Below are 18,400 nucleotides of genomic sequence, written 5' to 3'. Positions count from 1 at the left end.
ATAGAGACCTCAGTATAGAGTAATACTAAAAAGTCTTTAGAGGGTGTTGAATAAGCTCCCCCTATCCTTTCTCTTAACCAATATGAACAATTGTAAATACAATTAGATGTTACAGGTTATTTTAGTATAGTTTTTAAATGTGTCTACTAGATTATAAGGTATTACACTAGATACAGCCAGGAATAGCCTTAGCACACTGTTTACTATGAACAATCATGAGAGAAAAAGGCTTGTATTTCTTTCGTAGAGTTTACTGAAAACAATTTCCCCACGTTATGTTCCAGTTAAAAGTTTTGCCTAATAACACCACTCCAGTGGAAGAAACAGAGAATGCGAAATTTGGCAAATCTGAACAGGTTTCAGACTACCCTGAGGAAGATGAGGAATGGTTTGTGGAAGGATGACAGGTCTGAGAAATATGGGAGTTGTCCTCAAAAACAGCCAATTAATCTTACCTGAGACTATCATATGGTATACAACATGAGATTATTATATATTATAATCACTCTATGCAGTCAAGAGGTTGATGACAAATGTATAGCTTTATGTGTATATTAGCTGAATACAGGCTATTTGTTTCTTTGAATAAATTTGATTTAAGTTGGATGGATGCTACCTTTCCCCAACTTTTTAAATACTCTGGCACATTAGATATTTTGCTATACTACTCTGAATGCTTTATCAAATTACTGTATATTTTCAGTGACAGAGATCACTCGCGTTAACAGAATAGTCTGGTTGAATCTTTAAATATAGTTAACATTCAAGCTTGATCAATATCATATTCTCAGTTATCTCCCCTTTAATTTGTACTGCTATTATTACTGCCCCATACCTTAGGTTGTATAGCTAGTTATCATGCATGGATTGAAGATTTTCAATGCTTCAAATACAATGACTGCTGTTTTTATTAAAACTTGGGTTATTTCATCCTACTTAAAGAACTATTAGTAGTCTTGGTGTAAATTACACGCAAAAGTACACGGCTTTCCTTTAGTTAACTTTTTTTTGTTTCTTCTGTTTCTTCGGCGCTGCTTGGGTAATAAAAACCAGCTCATAAACTATGAGAATAAATGAGAGTTGCCTGACTTGCTATTAGCGTTGCACATTGCCAATAGAAAATTTGAGTATGTTTAATAATGAGAGCTACCAGCTTCTCGTGAGTGATGTTATGCTATGACCCTGTGTGTACGCAAAGCTGTTGGGTATTTGCTCCCATATACCGACATATATTAGCTAGCATAGAAACCAATATCTGTGGCCTAAATGGTATGGCACCGGACTTGCGAATGGAAGATCCATTCTAAATCCAATCTTCTTTAGTGTAAATTCTTAATTCCAAGATTGTAAGATCTACAGCCGGAAGGCATACACACGACATACTTTGAGAATCTATATATACTAACTGAGCTACCCGGCGTTGGCTGGGTAATAAAAACTTTTTTATACAGAAAATTGATTTGTATTTGACATATAACAACAGTTGGCATTCTAACTTTCAAACTACATATCATGTGAAAAGTGTTTTGTGTGGTTGAAATAATTTGAGAGAAATTAAAAACAACTGTAAAAGTTGTCAAACTTTGTCAAACAACTGTAACTTTCAAATTTCATATCACGAGGAGAATGTTTTGTGCATGTCAAATAAATTTTAAAAAAAGCAAATTATAAAAAAGTTATAATATCATTATAACATCATTATTGCATCAATATCATTTTACTCAAATAGAAACCTAGCCTCCGTACAATACATGCATTCACCGTAGAGCGATATTCAACCGCTTGATATGTACAAATATGATTAACAGTTTAAAATATATATTTTTTACTAATTTGGCTGTATATAGTAATAGCCAAACCTGTACTGTATTCCTTATAGTAGTGTAAACTTGCTGACAGAGCATATATTCTAGAGCTTGCAGTAATTATTACTATGCTGTTATTACAAGTAACCTGCAGTTCAGTGTTCCGCTAAGTTTGATTTTCTAGTCACTTATATGTGCGGAAGGGCTATATGCGGGGTTATACGGTACTATTGTTGTTAGTACCCTGGGGTACTAGTGACTCTCACAGTACTCTCACAGTCTAGTGACTGCGAGAGATTATCATGTGTGTCAATAAAGTGAAAGTCTTCTTGCACAATTATGGCAATGTGCCAGGAGGTAGTCGATTGTCAGTCTACCAAACTGCATGTTATGAGTTCAAATCTCATATAAAGCAATCCTTTTATCCCAACTTTCAACTGTGGCTTCAAACAGACAAACAGTAGTAGAGGTTATTATAGTAAAGTATTATAGTAAAGGTTATTACAAATAAGTTACTGCAACTTTATGCATCATAGAGTGAATGAACAGTAAAACAAATTTGATTACTGAAAACTTTATTCATTACAAACAAGTTCAGTATATGATGATAATCTTTTGTTAGATTCAATTGTTGGTAAACTATAAGGTATTTACCGTGTCCATTGCATATCCCTAAAAGTGGCATGTAGAAGACAACTCCAAGTTTATGAACATGCGTTAGACTAAATGAGTTATTGTGTTATATTGTCTCTTACAGTATATTCCCTAAGGGATGAGTGGGAGAAACAAATACACCCTGAGCCTATTATATTCAAACATTACCCTGACAGTCTAGTCTGCTGATAAAACACAAATTTTAATTATCTGTAAAATTATTATGAGGGGTGAAAGATTGTTGAATGGTACAGTTTTTAGAAAGTTGGTCTACAAAGCTGAATGTCATGAGTTTGAATCTCATACAAAGCAATCCTTTTTTAACCTCCAACTGTGACTTTGGACAAACAGACAGACACAACTCTTAATATGCTAAAAAGTAATTCCAAGACACAAACTACAATTTGATCAATAGCACAGATTTACGTATCTCTAACACAAGATCAGTGTATAAATAAACAAAGATAGAATTAATATAATATATAACTGCAATAAATATATAGTAGATAACAGTGTGTATTATATATAAATATAATTGCTGTACTTATAGAGCGAATTTAACAGTAAAAGTAAATTAGTTCTCCTATTCAAACACGTTGAATAGTTACAATACATAGACATCTATACTCAGCTATATTAATAGGTATGATGTGAACTCTATACAGGATATCAATTGAGTACACCAGCCATGGTGGCACACCGATATGTGGACACTTTTAATCTATAGCATGAAACATTCTGTTAACACCATGTTGTTCAACAGTGTCGTATACAGTGCACCCTCAGGCTACAATTTCGATTCATTCCAGGGTTGGCATCATATCGTGACAAAATCGTATGTAGGGTTATAGAAACCATGGTAAGTATATGATTCAAACGTCCCTTGGTAAAAATCGTCAAATTTCTTTTATAAATGCTGTGCATATTAAAAATTACTAACAAAATAGTGTGGTAACCGTAGTAATTATAGTTAGCTACAGTAACTTTATTGTAGGGTTTTGTAAAAAAAACCCGAAAACTCGGATTGTTATTTGGAATTGCGTAATTAAGGAGACTTTACTGATCTGGAAGTTTGCCTCATAACTGATTTATTAGCAATAAGTAAGGCATTATCTAGTACCGTGAAGCCTGCAATTACATAGTACTAATTAGACAAAATCCATATTTGAATAGTTATATAACAAGCAAAAACAAAGCAATAATAAAGCATAGTTCATTCTTCAAATTTGACAGAAAAATATGGTGTAATTCACTGACCTGTTCTTCTTTCTACTACAATTCCAACTAGTCTGGCTTGAAGATAAACTGTGAAGCTATATATATATATATGTACGTGGTGGTCAACTAAGGACATTAGGGTAGTTAGTGCAAAAAAATACTGGCCATCCACATATACATCCTAAGGGCAGCATGACTAATCCTACCCATCCGGTTACATCACAGAGGTGGCATCAGGATTCCGGTGCAGCCGCTGAGGTCAACCCCATTAATAGACAGTTTAAATAAACAAGATGCGTTTTAGTAATTGTATGTGAATGGTTAATTGCAGCAAATGTGACGAGTTCTATCTAATTTTACTACACTCCCACCTAAATTTAATGGAAATGAAATTTATTACATTGGCTTTTTATAATTGTGTGATATGATATGGTTGTTTAACATGAACTAAATATGCGACTTGGTGTATACCTAAATGGCTGAATGGTTATATGTAGATTGAGTGGCCAAGAGTTAAATCTAGTTAAATTCAAGGAGCACGATCTTTTGAATTGGTCTGCTTAGGATAACGGGTGGTTCCAAAGGTCTTCCGGTTTTGTCGAGGTATTTGTTACCTAGACGTACTTTCACGTTCCCCACAAGCCCGTCTGCATCGGAGATAGTGTCAGTAATTATTCCGATTCTCCAGTCACATCGAGGGGCATTTTCGTCTTTGACTAAAACAATATCCTCTGTTTTAATGTTTCGCTGAATGTTGGTCCACTTCTGCCTTATCTGCATTTGTTGTAAGTACTCTGCTTTCCATATAGTCCAGAATTCTTCCGCAAATTGTTGGGCCATCTTCCAGCGTTTCCTTCCATATATTTCATCTGGGGAAAAGCTTCCCGGGGGTGGGGCAAGAAGCAGTTTCGTTTTCATTGTCAATAGATGGTTTGGTGTTAAGATATGCTCTTCTGGATTGTTTATGCCCATTGCTGTTATTGGACGACTGTTGATAATGCTTGCTGCTTCAAAAAAGGCAGTTCTCAAAGTTTGTGAATCCAGTCTCTTACTGTATTTTAGGGACATGCCATTCAAGACAGCTCTTACTGATCTTATTAATCGCTCCCAAGATCCTCCTTGATGGCTAGCGTCTGGAGAGTTAAACTTGAAAGTAATGCTGTTGTCCTCTAAGTAATTTTGGAGTTCCCTGTTTGCAATTTGAGAGTGTCTGTAAAGTTCATTTTTGGCGCCGACGAGGTTGGTTCCATTATCGCAATGGATTGTATTAACTGGACCTCGAACTGCCATGAAACACCTCAAAGCATTTATCAAAGCATCGGAACTGAGGACTTCAAGCAATTCGATGTGTATAGCCCGTGAATACATACAGGTCAGCAGTAAACCCCATTGTTTCAACTCAGTGCGCCTGTCTTGAACATTGAAGTGACCAAATACATCCATTCCCACATGCGTGAATGATGGAGTTTGTTCTACTCTCTCTCTCTCTTGGCAGTTGACCCATTAACTGAGATTGTGGTGGTTTGCGAAGTCTTGCACAGCCAACACACTTTCTAATTAGTGACTTCTCTTGCCCTGTTCCATTGAGGATCCAAAATCCTGCATCTCTTATCATTGCTAAGGTACTCCTCTGACCCAGATGATAAATCTTCTCATGGTAATGCTTGCTTAATAGGTGGCCAATGTGAGATGCTTTAGGGATGATCAATGGATGCTTCTGTGAATGATGCAACCCAGAAGCCCTTTCAGCTCTCCCACCAATGCGGATCATACCGTTCTCATCGAGTACAGGGTTTAGTTTGACCAGCGTCTTATCTTTTTCCATTTTTAGGAATTTCTCCTGCTGAACCTTCTTGATGATGAAGTTTTCTGCGTCATTCAGATTTGCTAAACTTGGTTTGGTGATTTTCCAGCTCTTGGCTTTTGCGCAGTTTTTTAGAAGCGCTATGCTGCGTATCAGTGACTTCCAATTACTGAATTTGGCGAACCTGTATGTAAGCTTCACTTTAGTAGTTGTCTTTGTAGAGAAGGCTGCTAGTTTCCTAACTTCAGGATCTTTCTCATCGACCTTTCTTTCTGTTGAAGTCTTGACTATATAGTCTGTAATATCGGTTTGTTGTAGGTAAGTTGGTCCGTCAAACCATATGCTTTTTTGAGACAATTCTAAAACTGTTGCTCCTCGGGAGACCAAGTCTGCTGGGTTGTCGTTGGATAGGACATGGTGCCATTGCTGTGGTGTTGTCGTTTGTTTGATTTCTTGCACTCTGTTAGCAACAAACATATGAAAGCGTTTGGCATCATTGGCTATGTAGCCAAGTGTTATCTTTGAGTCTGTCCAGAAAAACTCTGAGTCTATCTTGATCTTTAGTTCTTTCCGCAAGGTTGTGGCGAGTCTTGTTGCAATTACAGCCCCTTGAAGTTTTAGTCTGGGTATTGTCTGGGTCTTGAGTGGTGTAACTCGTGCTTTGGCAAGTAGGAGACTACAACTTACCTTGCCATCTTTAGTTATTTGTCTCAGGTAAGAGCAAGCTCCATACCCCTGTAGACTAGCATCACTGTAGTGATGTAATTCTGTTACCTTAACCTCTTCGGAAGGCTTAAAACATCGTTTGATCTTTAGTAATGGCAAATTACCATTTGTCCCACTCTAATTTCACGCTTGGGTTCAACAGCTGATCCCAAGATTGGTTGGCCATTGTAACTTGTTGAAGTATTTGCTTGCCTTTGAGGACAATGGGGCTGACAAATCCAATGGGGTCGTAGATTCTAGCGATTGTAGAAAGTATGCCGCGCCTTGTAGCTGGTTTAGCCGATGTAGGTGTCGTATAGTGAAATGTGTCTGAACATATGTTCCATTCCATCCCAAGTGTTCGTTCACAATACAAACTGTCCTTAAAGATGTCAATACTTTTACTGACCTCTTTCCTTTCAGAAATTGGAACAGTGCTCAATACCTCTTCATTGTTGCATGTGAACTTGTGCAGTCTGATGTTTGCCTTTGTGCAGATGGTTGTCGCTGCCTTGATCAACTCTTTTGCTTCCTGTGGAGTAGACACTGAAGTAACCCCATCATCTACGTAAAAATCGTCTTTTAGGAACCTTGTTGCTTCAGTTGAGATGTTGCGGTGGTCCTCTGCCACTTTTCGTAATCCAAAGGTAGCTACGCCAGGTGAAGAAGTTGCCCCAAATAAGTGCACCTTCATGCGAAATTCTTGTATAATTTTTGAGTCATCATTGGTCCAAAGAAATCTTAGATATTTTCGATGTTGAGGTGTTACTAAAAAGTTATGGAACATTTGTTGTATGTCACAGGTGAACGCAATTGGCTCTCTTCTGAATCGCAGTAGTATGCCTAACAAGGAGTTCATGTGATCTGGTCCAGTGTGAAGGAAATCATTTAGTGCAGCTCCTTTGAACCGTGCACTAGCATCGAAGACCACTCTTAACTTCTTTTTTTGAGGGTGACGAACCCCAAAATGTGGCAGGTACCATACACCTACATGTTTTGCTAACTCATCTTGTGGCACTTGCTCTGCGTGACCAGCAAGAATAAGATCATTCATGAATTTTACATACTCCTGGCTATACCCTTTGTCAGCTTGTAGCTTTTTCATCAACAAGGTTAGACGCTTCTCGGTCTGACTTCTGTTGTTTGGTAGGTCAGGGTTCCTTTTGGATGGCAGTGGCAAGATGTAATTGCCCTGCTGACTTTGTGTAGTTTGTGGTCATTGATGCCTTGGGTTGGTTAGCGTTGCTGGGCTATTTCATTAGCTGAAGGCGGCGGGTAGTGGCTTGATCGGTGTTACTCTTTAGCTGACCTTTCTTGGTCAGTCTTTTTAGAACCTTACAGTGTGTCACAACTTATTACTCTGTATTAGCACTTTTTAAATAACAAGTTATATCAGCAAACTGGAATGGCAAACCAAAGACTTCACAGTAGTTCGGAGAATAAATAAATGTCATTAAACAACAATCTACACGTACATCTGTTTATTACCACTATCAGTGAATCTACTCACAACATTCTCGCTTGCCTGGGTCGCTGCAGACCCGAAAACTGCCATAGTGAAGTCTTTGAGACTTACAAGGGACTTAAGAACCGCTCTCTGCCAACCTTACTAGAAGCAGGACTTAAAAGCCACTCTCGGCCAACCTTAGCAGAAACAGGATTTAAGAGCCACTCTCGGCCAACCTTAACAGAAATAAGATTTAAGAGCCGCTCTCGGCCAACCTTACTAGAAGCAGGCCTTAAAAGCCGCTCTCGGCCAACCTTACTAGAAGCAGGACTTAAGAGCCGCTCTCGGCCAACCTTACTAGAAGCAGGACTTAAGAGCCGCTCTCGGCCAACCTTACTAGAAGCAGGACGTAAGAGTCACTGTTCGCTGACCTAGAAGCGAAAACTAAGAACTGCTTTTGGTTACTATCTGCCAATCGCAGACTATTCAACTACCATGCACAAGTGACAGTATATAAGAACCACTTTTGACCAATTTTCACATACAAAAAGTCACCAACATATTACCTTACAGCTACACACACCAGCACAACAGAGGCTACTATAGGTCAACATTACAAAACAGAAACTCTATGTTAGAGATAAGTACTGCCCTTGTGCCATACATCCAACTTCATACAAGGTTTCAGTAATTAACGTAGAAGTGCTGAAAAGTAATTGTTTCTTTTTTGCCAATTCTACCGGACTCTAACATTTTGGACACATAATAAGTACTTTGGTATTTCAACTAAAAGCTGTGAAAGTAAAGGAAATGATGATGATATTTTTTTAACGATTCTAACAATATTTAATAATAAGAATAATTATTCAGTTTTATAGGATTATTATAAGATTTAATTATAAAAATATTCATTCGAATTTACAAGATCGAAGTATATAGTGACCGATGGTGTGCAATATGTCACTGTTATTATTTTTCTAAAGGTTTTGTTGATGATACTGCGGCTGTGCCCAATATCACGGTACTGCCAAGCCGTTTTTAATATCTGCAAAATAAAGTAATAGGCCTACATTTTTTTATAGATATACATCTACTTCTATGATGACCAGCTAAAATCTGTTTAGCTTTTAAACTCACCATAATCTTTTAGATACAAATACAAAAATCTAGATAAATATCACAACTTCTTGATATTGTTTGCTTTGACCAATGATATACAGCCCCTAGCCTATGTATATTATATTACACAGCAGCTTGCCATTCTACTTCTAATATTGCATTTTTCCTATTGCAGGGGAAAGATATAAACATATGTTCTTTTCTTTTTGTTATTGCTGTTTGTTGTACATAATAACACCCAGTACATTACAGTTACTATTGCAGCTACCATTGCAGTTCTCCTATTGCACTGCAGTGCCATTTGACTGCTAATAATGCATTTCTCAACTGGCGGTACCCTTTCTTTTTCTATTACCACTTTGTTGGCCGGCTGTATAACAATAGAATTTTTAGTTCTTATTATTAAATCTTATAATAATCTTATAAAATTGAATAATGATTCTTATAATTAAACATTTTAATAAGCTTATAAGAATCGTTAGGAAAATATAATCGTCATTCCCTTTACTTTCACTCTATTTGACATCAGTTGGAATACCAAAGTACTCATTATAAGTGTCCAAAAGGTCAGAGTTGTTATTAAAACTGGCATAAAAGAAACGATTACTTTTATCGGACGCCATTTTTTTGGCACTTCCTGTTTAGCATAGCAATGGTTTTGAGGAGGTTTGTCCGAGAGTTAAAGACTTCTATTGGCTAAACTGATTTCAGATTCCGAAAGATCACTTTTTGATTGATCCAGATGAATGGGTTACAAAAATCATTTCCAATATTATAAATTCAGTTGGTGCAACTTCAAAGTCGGATAACTCAACTTCGTGATTTGCGACTTAACCATGGTTTCTGTGATCGCGACCCATATGCGGAGCTGAGCCTAAAACTTTCCCCATCAAAAGTTGTCACATTATCAGCATCACAGAATTCTAATACAATTGAAAATGTTTAGTGACGCAGAAGAACATGTGCTTCCTTCAACAATAAAAATACCAGAGAGATTTGAAAATATATTGTTATTGTTTATAAATAGTTACAAAGATAATCAAAGTGTTTTTAACAAAGCATTAGTTTACTATGCTTACAATTACTGCTAGAAAGTACCATCTATAGGCTATCCTTAAGTTATGATGTACCTATAACCAGTATATATGATGCGTTTAACTTACCAGCTGTCTGTGTGTACCGCAAAAATAAACCTGTAAGATAAACTTATGTATTCAGCGTATATAAAGTACAGCTTACCCCAAACAGGACTTATATCATTCTGAGATGCTTTTTCATGCTGTATTTTGATGGTCCTTAAGGATATTACCCAGTTATAATTGCTGTAACCCACTATTTCATGATAAGAGACTTTTCACAATGTACCAGCTTTGTGTTAGCCTGTGTGATTTCAATCCGTGACCTTTTACAATATATTTTATTTGTTTGTAGAGTTACATTATAGCAACTTATTGTCGACGTGGGTAATTGCGATAGAATTTGTACAACTATTTTGATGCGGCATTCTGTGTATAGCATGCATGTGCAAGCTGTACATGTTGCTAAGGCTTTTTTTTATTTAATAAAAAAAATATGAATATCAAATGGCTATGCGTAGAAGTCTTGCTCTGCTAAAAAATTGCTAAGACGCTAATATTGACTAGTTAAGCAGTGCAGAAAAAGACTTTAGGTCAGAAGATACTGTAAAAAATATTGAACAGCCAGAAGATGAAATTGATGCAGAAGATGCAGTTCAAAAGAAAGCAACGGTCAGAACATAAATGGTCAAGAAATCAGTGCAATTATTTTTTTGAAAACGTGTTAATTTTTGTTTCTGCATGTACTATAATTATAGTTTGTTTATGTCACTTGTTCTTAAATATATTATTCCAGCATTTAATAAATTATTATTATTATCATTGTATAACTTTTAAACTTGCAGAATTAAAAGTATATCATTTGATAGTACCATTGCCTGCATCTAAACTCGGCTTATGATGAATCGAGATTCATAACTTTTCTTCTTTTGCCCATAAAAATTTAATTGTGGCTGCAAACTGTAGCAAACATGTCAATGAGTGCAATGAACTTTTATGCAACGGTGCCACAAATATTTATGAAATAAAAATTATGCGTTCAAATTTAGAAAAATGAAAATAAAATGTTGAAAGCTTTGGCAAATTGCAAAACAAGCTATAGTATCATATTAAATTGATTGCAAACAATAAATATCAACTGGTCGAGATATTTCTCAGCCTCCCGATGCATGATTATTTCGATATCTACAACAATTTGAAGGTAAGCTATAGCAGCCTTTTTGATCTATGGCTGAGGATAACTTTATGCAACTAGTAGGTCTGGTATGTCTAGCAACTTCTAGCCAAATGCACTGAATAGTGATTGGGTTAATGCCATTCTACAGTACTTTGTCATAGTTACTAGGGGCAATCAACATTTCTACAGCCTACTTATCAACATTACTGTAAACATACTTCCTTCATATAGCAATCAGTGATGCATGACTGTTTCCTTTTCACACAATCAATCACCAAACTTTCTACCCTATGAGCATGAAATACTCACCCAAACTGTTTACCTACTGATACACTCAGCTGATACTTGCGTAAAATTAACTTATTTAAAGTCGCAGTCGTTGCCTCACAGTGAAGAATTATTTATTATTTATTCCAAAGGTTGTACCTAACAAGTATAATATTTAGCTATAAAAATCTATTAGTGTAAATATACTACCTAGAAAATAAGATTGTATAAAGAAACACAAAGAAGCGGGGAGATAACTAAGAAGGTAATAATTATAAAACATCCATAACTTTATTTAAAGGCCCAACAAGACTTTATTCTGTAGACACATTATAGAGATCAAGTCATCTGATATAGCATACAGAGTAGTATAGCAAGATATCTACAGTGTCAGAGTACTGAAAAAGAAGGAGGAGGGTAGCACCCTTCCAACTTATATGAAAGATATACAAGAAAACAAATAGTCTGTATGCAGATGCTAAAAGCATAGAGCTATGCAATTGTCATCAATCTGTCTATTGCATAGAGAGAATATAGTATATTCGCTCTATGCAATAAATATCACATGTTATCCTAATATCGTGTATGATAGTCTTCTGGTAGAATTATTTAATCTTTTTGGGGGATGACTCCCATAATTCTCAGACCTGTCAACCTTCCACAAATCATTTCTCGTCTTCCCCAGGATAGTCTGAAACCTGTTCAGACTTGCCATATGTTTCACTCTCTGTTTCTTCTACTGGAGTGGTGTTATTAGGCGTAACTCTTAACTGTAACATGGGGAGATTAATATCAGTAAACTCTACCAGAGAAATGAAGAACTTTATCTCTCACAATTGGTTATATTAAACAGTACACTAAGGCTAATCCTGAATGTACCAAGTGTAATATCTTGTAATCTAAAAAGCATATTTAAAAACAATATTAAAATAATGTGTAACATCTAATAATATTTACTATTATTCATGTCAGTTAAGAGAAAGAAAGGGAGGAGCTTGTTCAACAACCTCTAAAGACTGTCCAGTATTACTCTATTCAAAGTTCTCTATAGAGGCAAGAGACACATGGGGTGGATAAGTTATGTTTTTCAAGAAACAATATCTCAATCATTCTAGTTCACAGATCTTACTAGTCAGTTGGTTTTGGGCTAACGATAAAGTGTTCAAGTTTTTAGTTACAATTAAAAGAAAGCAGCTGCTCTCATATTTTTAGAAAATGTAAAATATAACAGCTTATATAAAATTTCCTTCGCCTTTCGAATTATACAATGAAACTTTGACCTAATCATTATGTCATATCACCAGTTTCAAATCAGCATTTTATTACATTACCAACTTTCTAATGCTGAACAGAAGGTAAAGTCTCACATGTTCAGTGAGGGATTGATACATTAGGGAATATCCCATGAGTAACTAGTGTATTACTTAAGAAAAATGGAGTTGTCCACTCAAAACTTTTATGTAAGACAACTCCAAATCTTGGCTACTTTCTGAATGCACCAAACCTACTATATCAATGTGACTCATGATCTCAGAAAGTTGAAAGTTGGAAGTTATCAAAATGTAGATAGAGGTTCAGCTAAACAAAAGAGCTGCTAAAACTTTTTGGAGCAAAATGAATTAATTTTTATTTGTTAGAACTAACTTTACTGTTAAAAGTCTACAAAAATCTTTTAAAGTTGACAGATATCCTAATCCTAAAACGTTGCACTAAAGAATTGGGGTTACGCAATATCTTGTTGACAGTTAGAATCACCATAGCAACCACCACTAAATTTAATGAGAATCCTACAAATATATTGGTAAGATTTTTCATTATGGGAATCTTGCATAAAATTATGTGAATTTATCAGTTTTGCAAGCTTCCTTAAATTTTAGTGTGTCATAATATAATATCTTTGTTATGTGAAACTGTAAATTTTTTTAAAATAGACTAATAGTATATAATACATTGACAGAATGCAAAGGCATGCGACAAAAGGACAATAGGGTAGTCATGAGACACGAATGAACTCGGTAGCACAGCATGATGTGACACCCTGTGATTACTGACTTGCAGGAATATAGTACACTGTTTGGGTGTTTTATATACTTCACATCTCTTAGCTTGTGTTTTCTCCTCAGTCATATTGTAATTACAATGCCACCAACTGTTGTCTATGGGCTTTTCCTTTCTGGTCTTTGCGTGGAGTTCTCTAACATTAACTATTTTACTATTTAGGTGGCATTTTTAATTGCCTATTTAAAAATGATATATGTCAGTTGCACCAGTAGAGTATTGTACCAGATAGCCTAAATAGTTATTATAGTACTTTATTCCTAAACCTATCTAAGTGAATAAATTATAGTTAGTTGATGTATAGAAATTAACAAATTACTCATTATTTCAATGAAACAAAATTTGGTTCAAATAAAATTGAGTCAATAAGCAAATCTGTCAGTCAATAAATTTATCTATTTTTATTGAATACTGTTTAAAATTTATTTTTCAAGTTATTAGCTCTTCTCGTGACTTGTTAAATTATTCATAACTAACATTTGAAATAATGATAATAAATGTTTTATATAAAATAAAGTACACATATTTACTAGTAGCATTGTAATCTGAACCTATAAGATAATATTTTAGAGTAATGTTGTATTATTTGCATTAATAAATAATGATATTGGTAAAATAATAATAATAATAATAATAATAATAATAATAATAATAATAATAATAATAATAATAATAATGATATAATCCTAAACTTATCCTCCTATTAGTCTTCAACCTTTGCGCAGTCCCTTTTACTGTTTGTATTTGTGTTATTTTCTATGCGCCACCTATAGGCTTCACGCAATAAATTATTGATCGCACATTATAACTATTTGCATTTTATCATATTTGTAAATAATAGAATAATTATTGTTCAAATGATAAATGTACAGAGCAAATTAAAGTTTATTAAAAATGAATATAACATAACACATATTAAAAATAACTAGGAAATAATTGTGAGATATTACATTTAAAAGATACAATGGAATCTTTTGCAAAAAATTCTTTTTTATAAACAATATATACTAACACTAATTTTGTGAAAAAAAAATTTTATTATTAATTTTTGCTCAGCTAGATCACTACTTACCAAGAGAATAACAAGTGACAATAATAGCTCACAAACACATTAACTTACTTGTTAGCGTAAGGCACAGTATAAATAAACATTATACCGTATAAAAACTTTTGTTAACTGATAGTTTACTGCCAGTTTTTGTATTTGTTCACATCACAAATCACTCACCAAATTTAGTTAAACACTAAAGAGTAGCAATTGTGGTGATCACCATTTTATTCAAAAATATAAGTTTACTGCTTTGCTTTAGTTGTAGTTTTTCTAAGTTTGTTTAAAATTGAGTCTTATAATATGGTGTACATTATATATTGGTTAAATGCTAATATAGACAAAGGAATTGAGAGTGAGCCCCTACGATACGTTGCGCCCTTCGGTGCAGAAACTATAGTAATTATAAAAATGGTTGGAAATGAGGATAAACGATGCTTTCAAACTAACATGGCAGTTACACTGTTGACTTGACAAGGATGTATTTCAGAATCTGACCAGTGACTATGACAGTTTGCTATAAAGGAGTTATCATACCATTTTTAGATGAGACAATCTGTTAACACCTTGTTGTCGATCAGTGTCTTATATAAATAGAATCACCAAGTTTCAAATATGGGTCTTTCTGTAACTTGAGCTAAATTAAACATCATCTACAATCTTAACATGGTGACTAATGACATCAGCACACTACTGTATGTCACTTTTATAAATGAATAGACTGAGTTCCTGAATGCTTCAACCAATTACAACCTAAAGAGAATAACTACTGATTATATCCAAAATTTATGATAAGTTGAACATCACAAGAGTATGATTCAGTAGAATGAGAATTAGACTTTACTTCGAGTAACAACTTACAATCTCAGCAACCCTGTCTTACATTCAATAATCTATAAATTTATTGAAATAATTATATTACTAGTCACTATCAAAGACTTAGCAAGTAAATGTTCTATTCTGTCTCTTCAAAGAGATTTACTCAAAGACTGATGAACCGGAAAGTACCATGCTTTATTGTTTGATTTGATTCACAACTACAGAGTTGAGAGTTAGTAAATATGCTCATATTTGCTGTCTTATTTCCAATTAAACAAATTTAACAATAGTCAGTTTAATATAAGTTAATAAAACTACATACAGTTAGCAATATAATCCTAGTTTAATATAGATGATGTTTGAATCGTAATATATCATTTCCTGTGTTGAGTAATACGCTAAAATTAATTGTTGCTTTCCCTTTTTGATATAGAGAGGATAACTCCTTAATGTCTTTTTAAAGAAAAACCACATATAATTAACCTACATGTAATTATATGCATTTGGTAATATAATTATAGTTTTTTTATAGGTTGATACGACCATCATTAAGTATATGATATCTGTGTACCATCATTGAGTATAAGATACCAGTATAAGATACTCGTTGAGTATATGATACCTGAGTACCATCATTAAGTATATGGTACCTGTGTGTGTGTGTGTGTGTGTTTTATTTCACCTTTAAAGATTACACAATTGAATTAATACTCGAGACAAAATATAATTAACCAATGCGTGAAAAAAATAACAATAAGTAAGAAATGATGATGGGGCCCATTGCGAAATGGCAAAGCCAGTGGTACGCGAGCCCGAGTCAGCAGCACAAAAACCAGACCGTAACACTCACTCTCCAGACTGGAGATGGTGCCTCAATTCCACCTTATATTTACCGAGACATTTTATTGATCTTATTGAATTAGGTAGTCGATTCCACAGCGCAGGTGTTGCAAAGTTTGAGGATCGTTGACCGGCTAAAGTTAGATGATTAGGTACGGGAAGAGAAAGTAATTGATGACGAGTATTATAAAATGGTAGTGCTGGATCACATTTTGAGTAAAATAATTTATGGGCTTGAATAAGCAACTTATATTTATGCAATTTATCAATAGTTAAAATATCAGAGGTTTTAAATAAATCGTTTGTTGGAAATCCAAATGGCTTACGGTTAATGATTCTGACAATTTTCTTTTGAAACTGTATTATTTTGCTAAGATGAATTTTGGATGCATTGCCATAAGTTTCTATTGAATAGCATAATTTGGAGTGAATAAGTGTGTAATAAAGCATAATCAGCAATTTTTTTTGGAATGAAAGCACTTATGCGGTAAAAGATGCCTGATATAGGCCGTAAATCTAATAAAAGCTTACGAGCGTGGGAAGACCAGTTCAAATTTTTATCAATTGACACTCCAAGAAATTTGACTTCATCAATTGCTTTAATAAAAGTGTTATTAAAAAGAATAGGCTGATCAAATTTAATTTTGCTCTGGTAATTTTTAAAAACAGTAAAACAGGTTTTGTCAAAGTTAATGGTTAATTTGTTCGTTTGACACCAATCAGCTAGTTTTTCAAGATCAGATTGGACTTTAGGTAAATCGTCGTTTAGGTTCTTTGAACTCATAAACAAATTGGTATCATCAGCATACAATATAGGAGTTAGATGAGTTAAACAATCACAAAGATCATTTATGTAAATTAAGAATAAAGTCGGGCCTAGCACCGAGCCCTGAGGTACGCCACAAGTCAAATTGTCAGCGTTAGAAAAAGTATCATTAATTTTTGTTGTTTGGGTTCGGCGGGTTAAATAGCTTTGTATCCATCTGATGGTTAACTCACTAAAATTAAATTGCTCTAGTTTTTTAAATAATATTGCGTGATCGATCGTATCAAAGGCCTTCCTGAAATCTATAAAAATTCCTATAACACATTCACTACCTGTGTACCTGTGTACCATCATTGAGTATATGATACTTGTGTACCATAATTAAGTATATGATACCTGTGTACCATCATTGAGTATATGATACCTGTGTACCATCATTAAGTATATGATACTTGTGTACCATCATTGAGTATATGATACATGTGTACCATCATTAAGTATATGATACCTGTGTACCATCATTTAGTATATAATACTTGTGTTCCATCATTGAGTATTTAGATCGGCAATGACCTAAAAATGATGCAAAAGACTGATTTTTGTCTCGACTAGCTTCACCTTCCCCTACTTAGATCGGCATTGAATCTGATCCCTAAGCTCCTCCTTCCTAACCACTGTTGTGATTCATAAAGCTGCAGGAGGAAAATGTCTAATCTACAGCAGAAAGAAACTAAGTTTAACAGAAACTAGTATACCTCATAACACAAATATAATTTCATATCTAATTATTATTTTTGCTAAATGAAATCGATCTTACAAGTAATATTATTGGACTATTAATTGATGTTGCTTTGTTCTTTCACCCTTTTTTGAAGCGAGCTTATTTATTAGCCTATTGCAACTTGGAATAACCATTGGCAGTGCATGGGAGCATGAACTAAGTGCATTGTAGACTAAAGAATTCAGGGCGAAAGAATTCAAGGGATACAGTTCACTGAACAATAAACTGATAATTGACAAAACAGTCGTATCAGTTATCACATATGATACGACTGGTTGCATCACATGAAGGCGGGCTGTAGGAATCTTATGCGCGCAGTTAGGAAATATTAGAAGCTGCAAAGGCTGTCACACTTGCCTACCACCAGGAACTATAATATAAATAACATGAAATGTCAACTTATTAGACTTGAGACGCGCATAAAAAACCAACTCATTACTATAGAAGCACTGCTTGTGATAAGGTGTGTTTTATATACATTGAATACATAAGGTCTACCTACAGATTTACTTGTGTGGTCCACAGAGACAGCTGGTAAGTTAATACATCACAGATACTGGTTATAGGTATATCATAACTTAAGTATATAGATGGTACTCTGTAGCTGTTATAATCTACATAGTGTACTATATTCAGTCTAGTCTCTGACATACAAGTCTGGTGATTTGTAACGAAAAACTTTTAACATCTTTAGATCAAGAGGAAGATAAAAAGTTATTTGAGAAAAGGCAGCATAGGGGAAGGTGGGGCTAGTTGAGACAAGGGGCAAGTTGAGACAGTCCCATAATTTCTAGTTTGCTTTGTATTAGAGAGTTG

The 18,400-nt window shown here is 34.5% G+C and overlaps 2 protein-coding genes across 2 annotated transcripts; both read right to left on the bottom strand.

Annotated features, from left to right (window-relative positions):
• Nucleotides 1–4,196: 4,196 nt before the first annotated feature.
• LOC137404917 (uncharacterized) lies at nucleotides 4,197–6,176 on the bottom strand. The gene is made up of 3 exons (XM_068091145.1): nucleotides 6,169–6,176; nucleotides 5,127–5,941; nucleotides 4,197–5,008 (listed from the first exon to the last, which is right to left on the bottom strand). Exons 1-3 carry the CDS (start codon nucleotides 6,174–6,176, stop codon nucleotides 4,197–4,199), a joined length of 1,635 nt encoding a protein of 544 aa, XP_067947246.1.
• Nucleotides 6,177–6,307: 131 nt separating this feature from the next.
• On the bottom strand, nucleotides 6,308–7,291 carry LOC137404916 (uncharacterized). Its single transcript, XM_068091144.1, has one exon. The coding sequence runs from the start codon at nucleotides 7,289–7,291 to the stop codon at nucleotides 6,308–6,310; it is 984 nt and encodes a 327-aa protein (XP_067947245.1).
• Between the last annotated feature and the right edge of the window lie 11,109 nt (nucleotides 7,292–18,400).

This window comes from Watersipora subatra, chromosome 9 (genome assembly GCF_963576615.1).
Source record: "Watersipora subatra chromosome 9, tzWatSuba1.1, whole genome shotgun sequence".
Lineage (NCBI taxonomy): Eukaryota > Metazoa > Bryozoa > Gymnolaemata > Cheilostomatida > Watersiporidae > Watersipora > Watersipora subatra.
The sequence above is the reverse complement of the archived record's forward strand: the minus strand, read 5'-3'. Positions and strand labels throughout refer to the sequence as shown.

Bases quoted from the DNA above. Each gene is read 5' to 3' on its own strand.
- LOC137404916 (XM_068091144.1), bottom strand. From the start codon at position 7,291: ATGAAAAAGCTACAAGCTGACAAAGGGTATAGCCAGGAGTATGTAAAA.
- LOC137404917 (XM_068091145.1), bottom strand. The intron at 5,009-5,126 runs GTGGGAATGGAT...AATTGCTTGAAG, and splicing joins AAACTCCATCATTCACGCAT to TCCTCAGTTCCGATGCTTTG.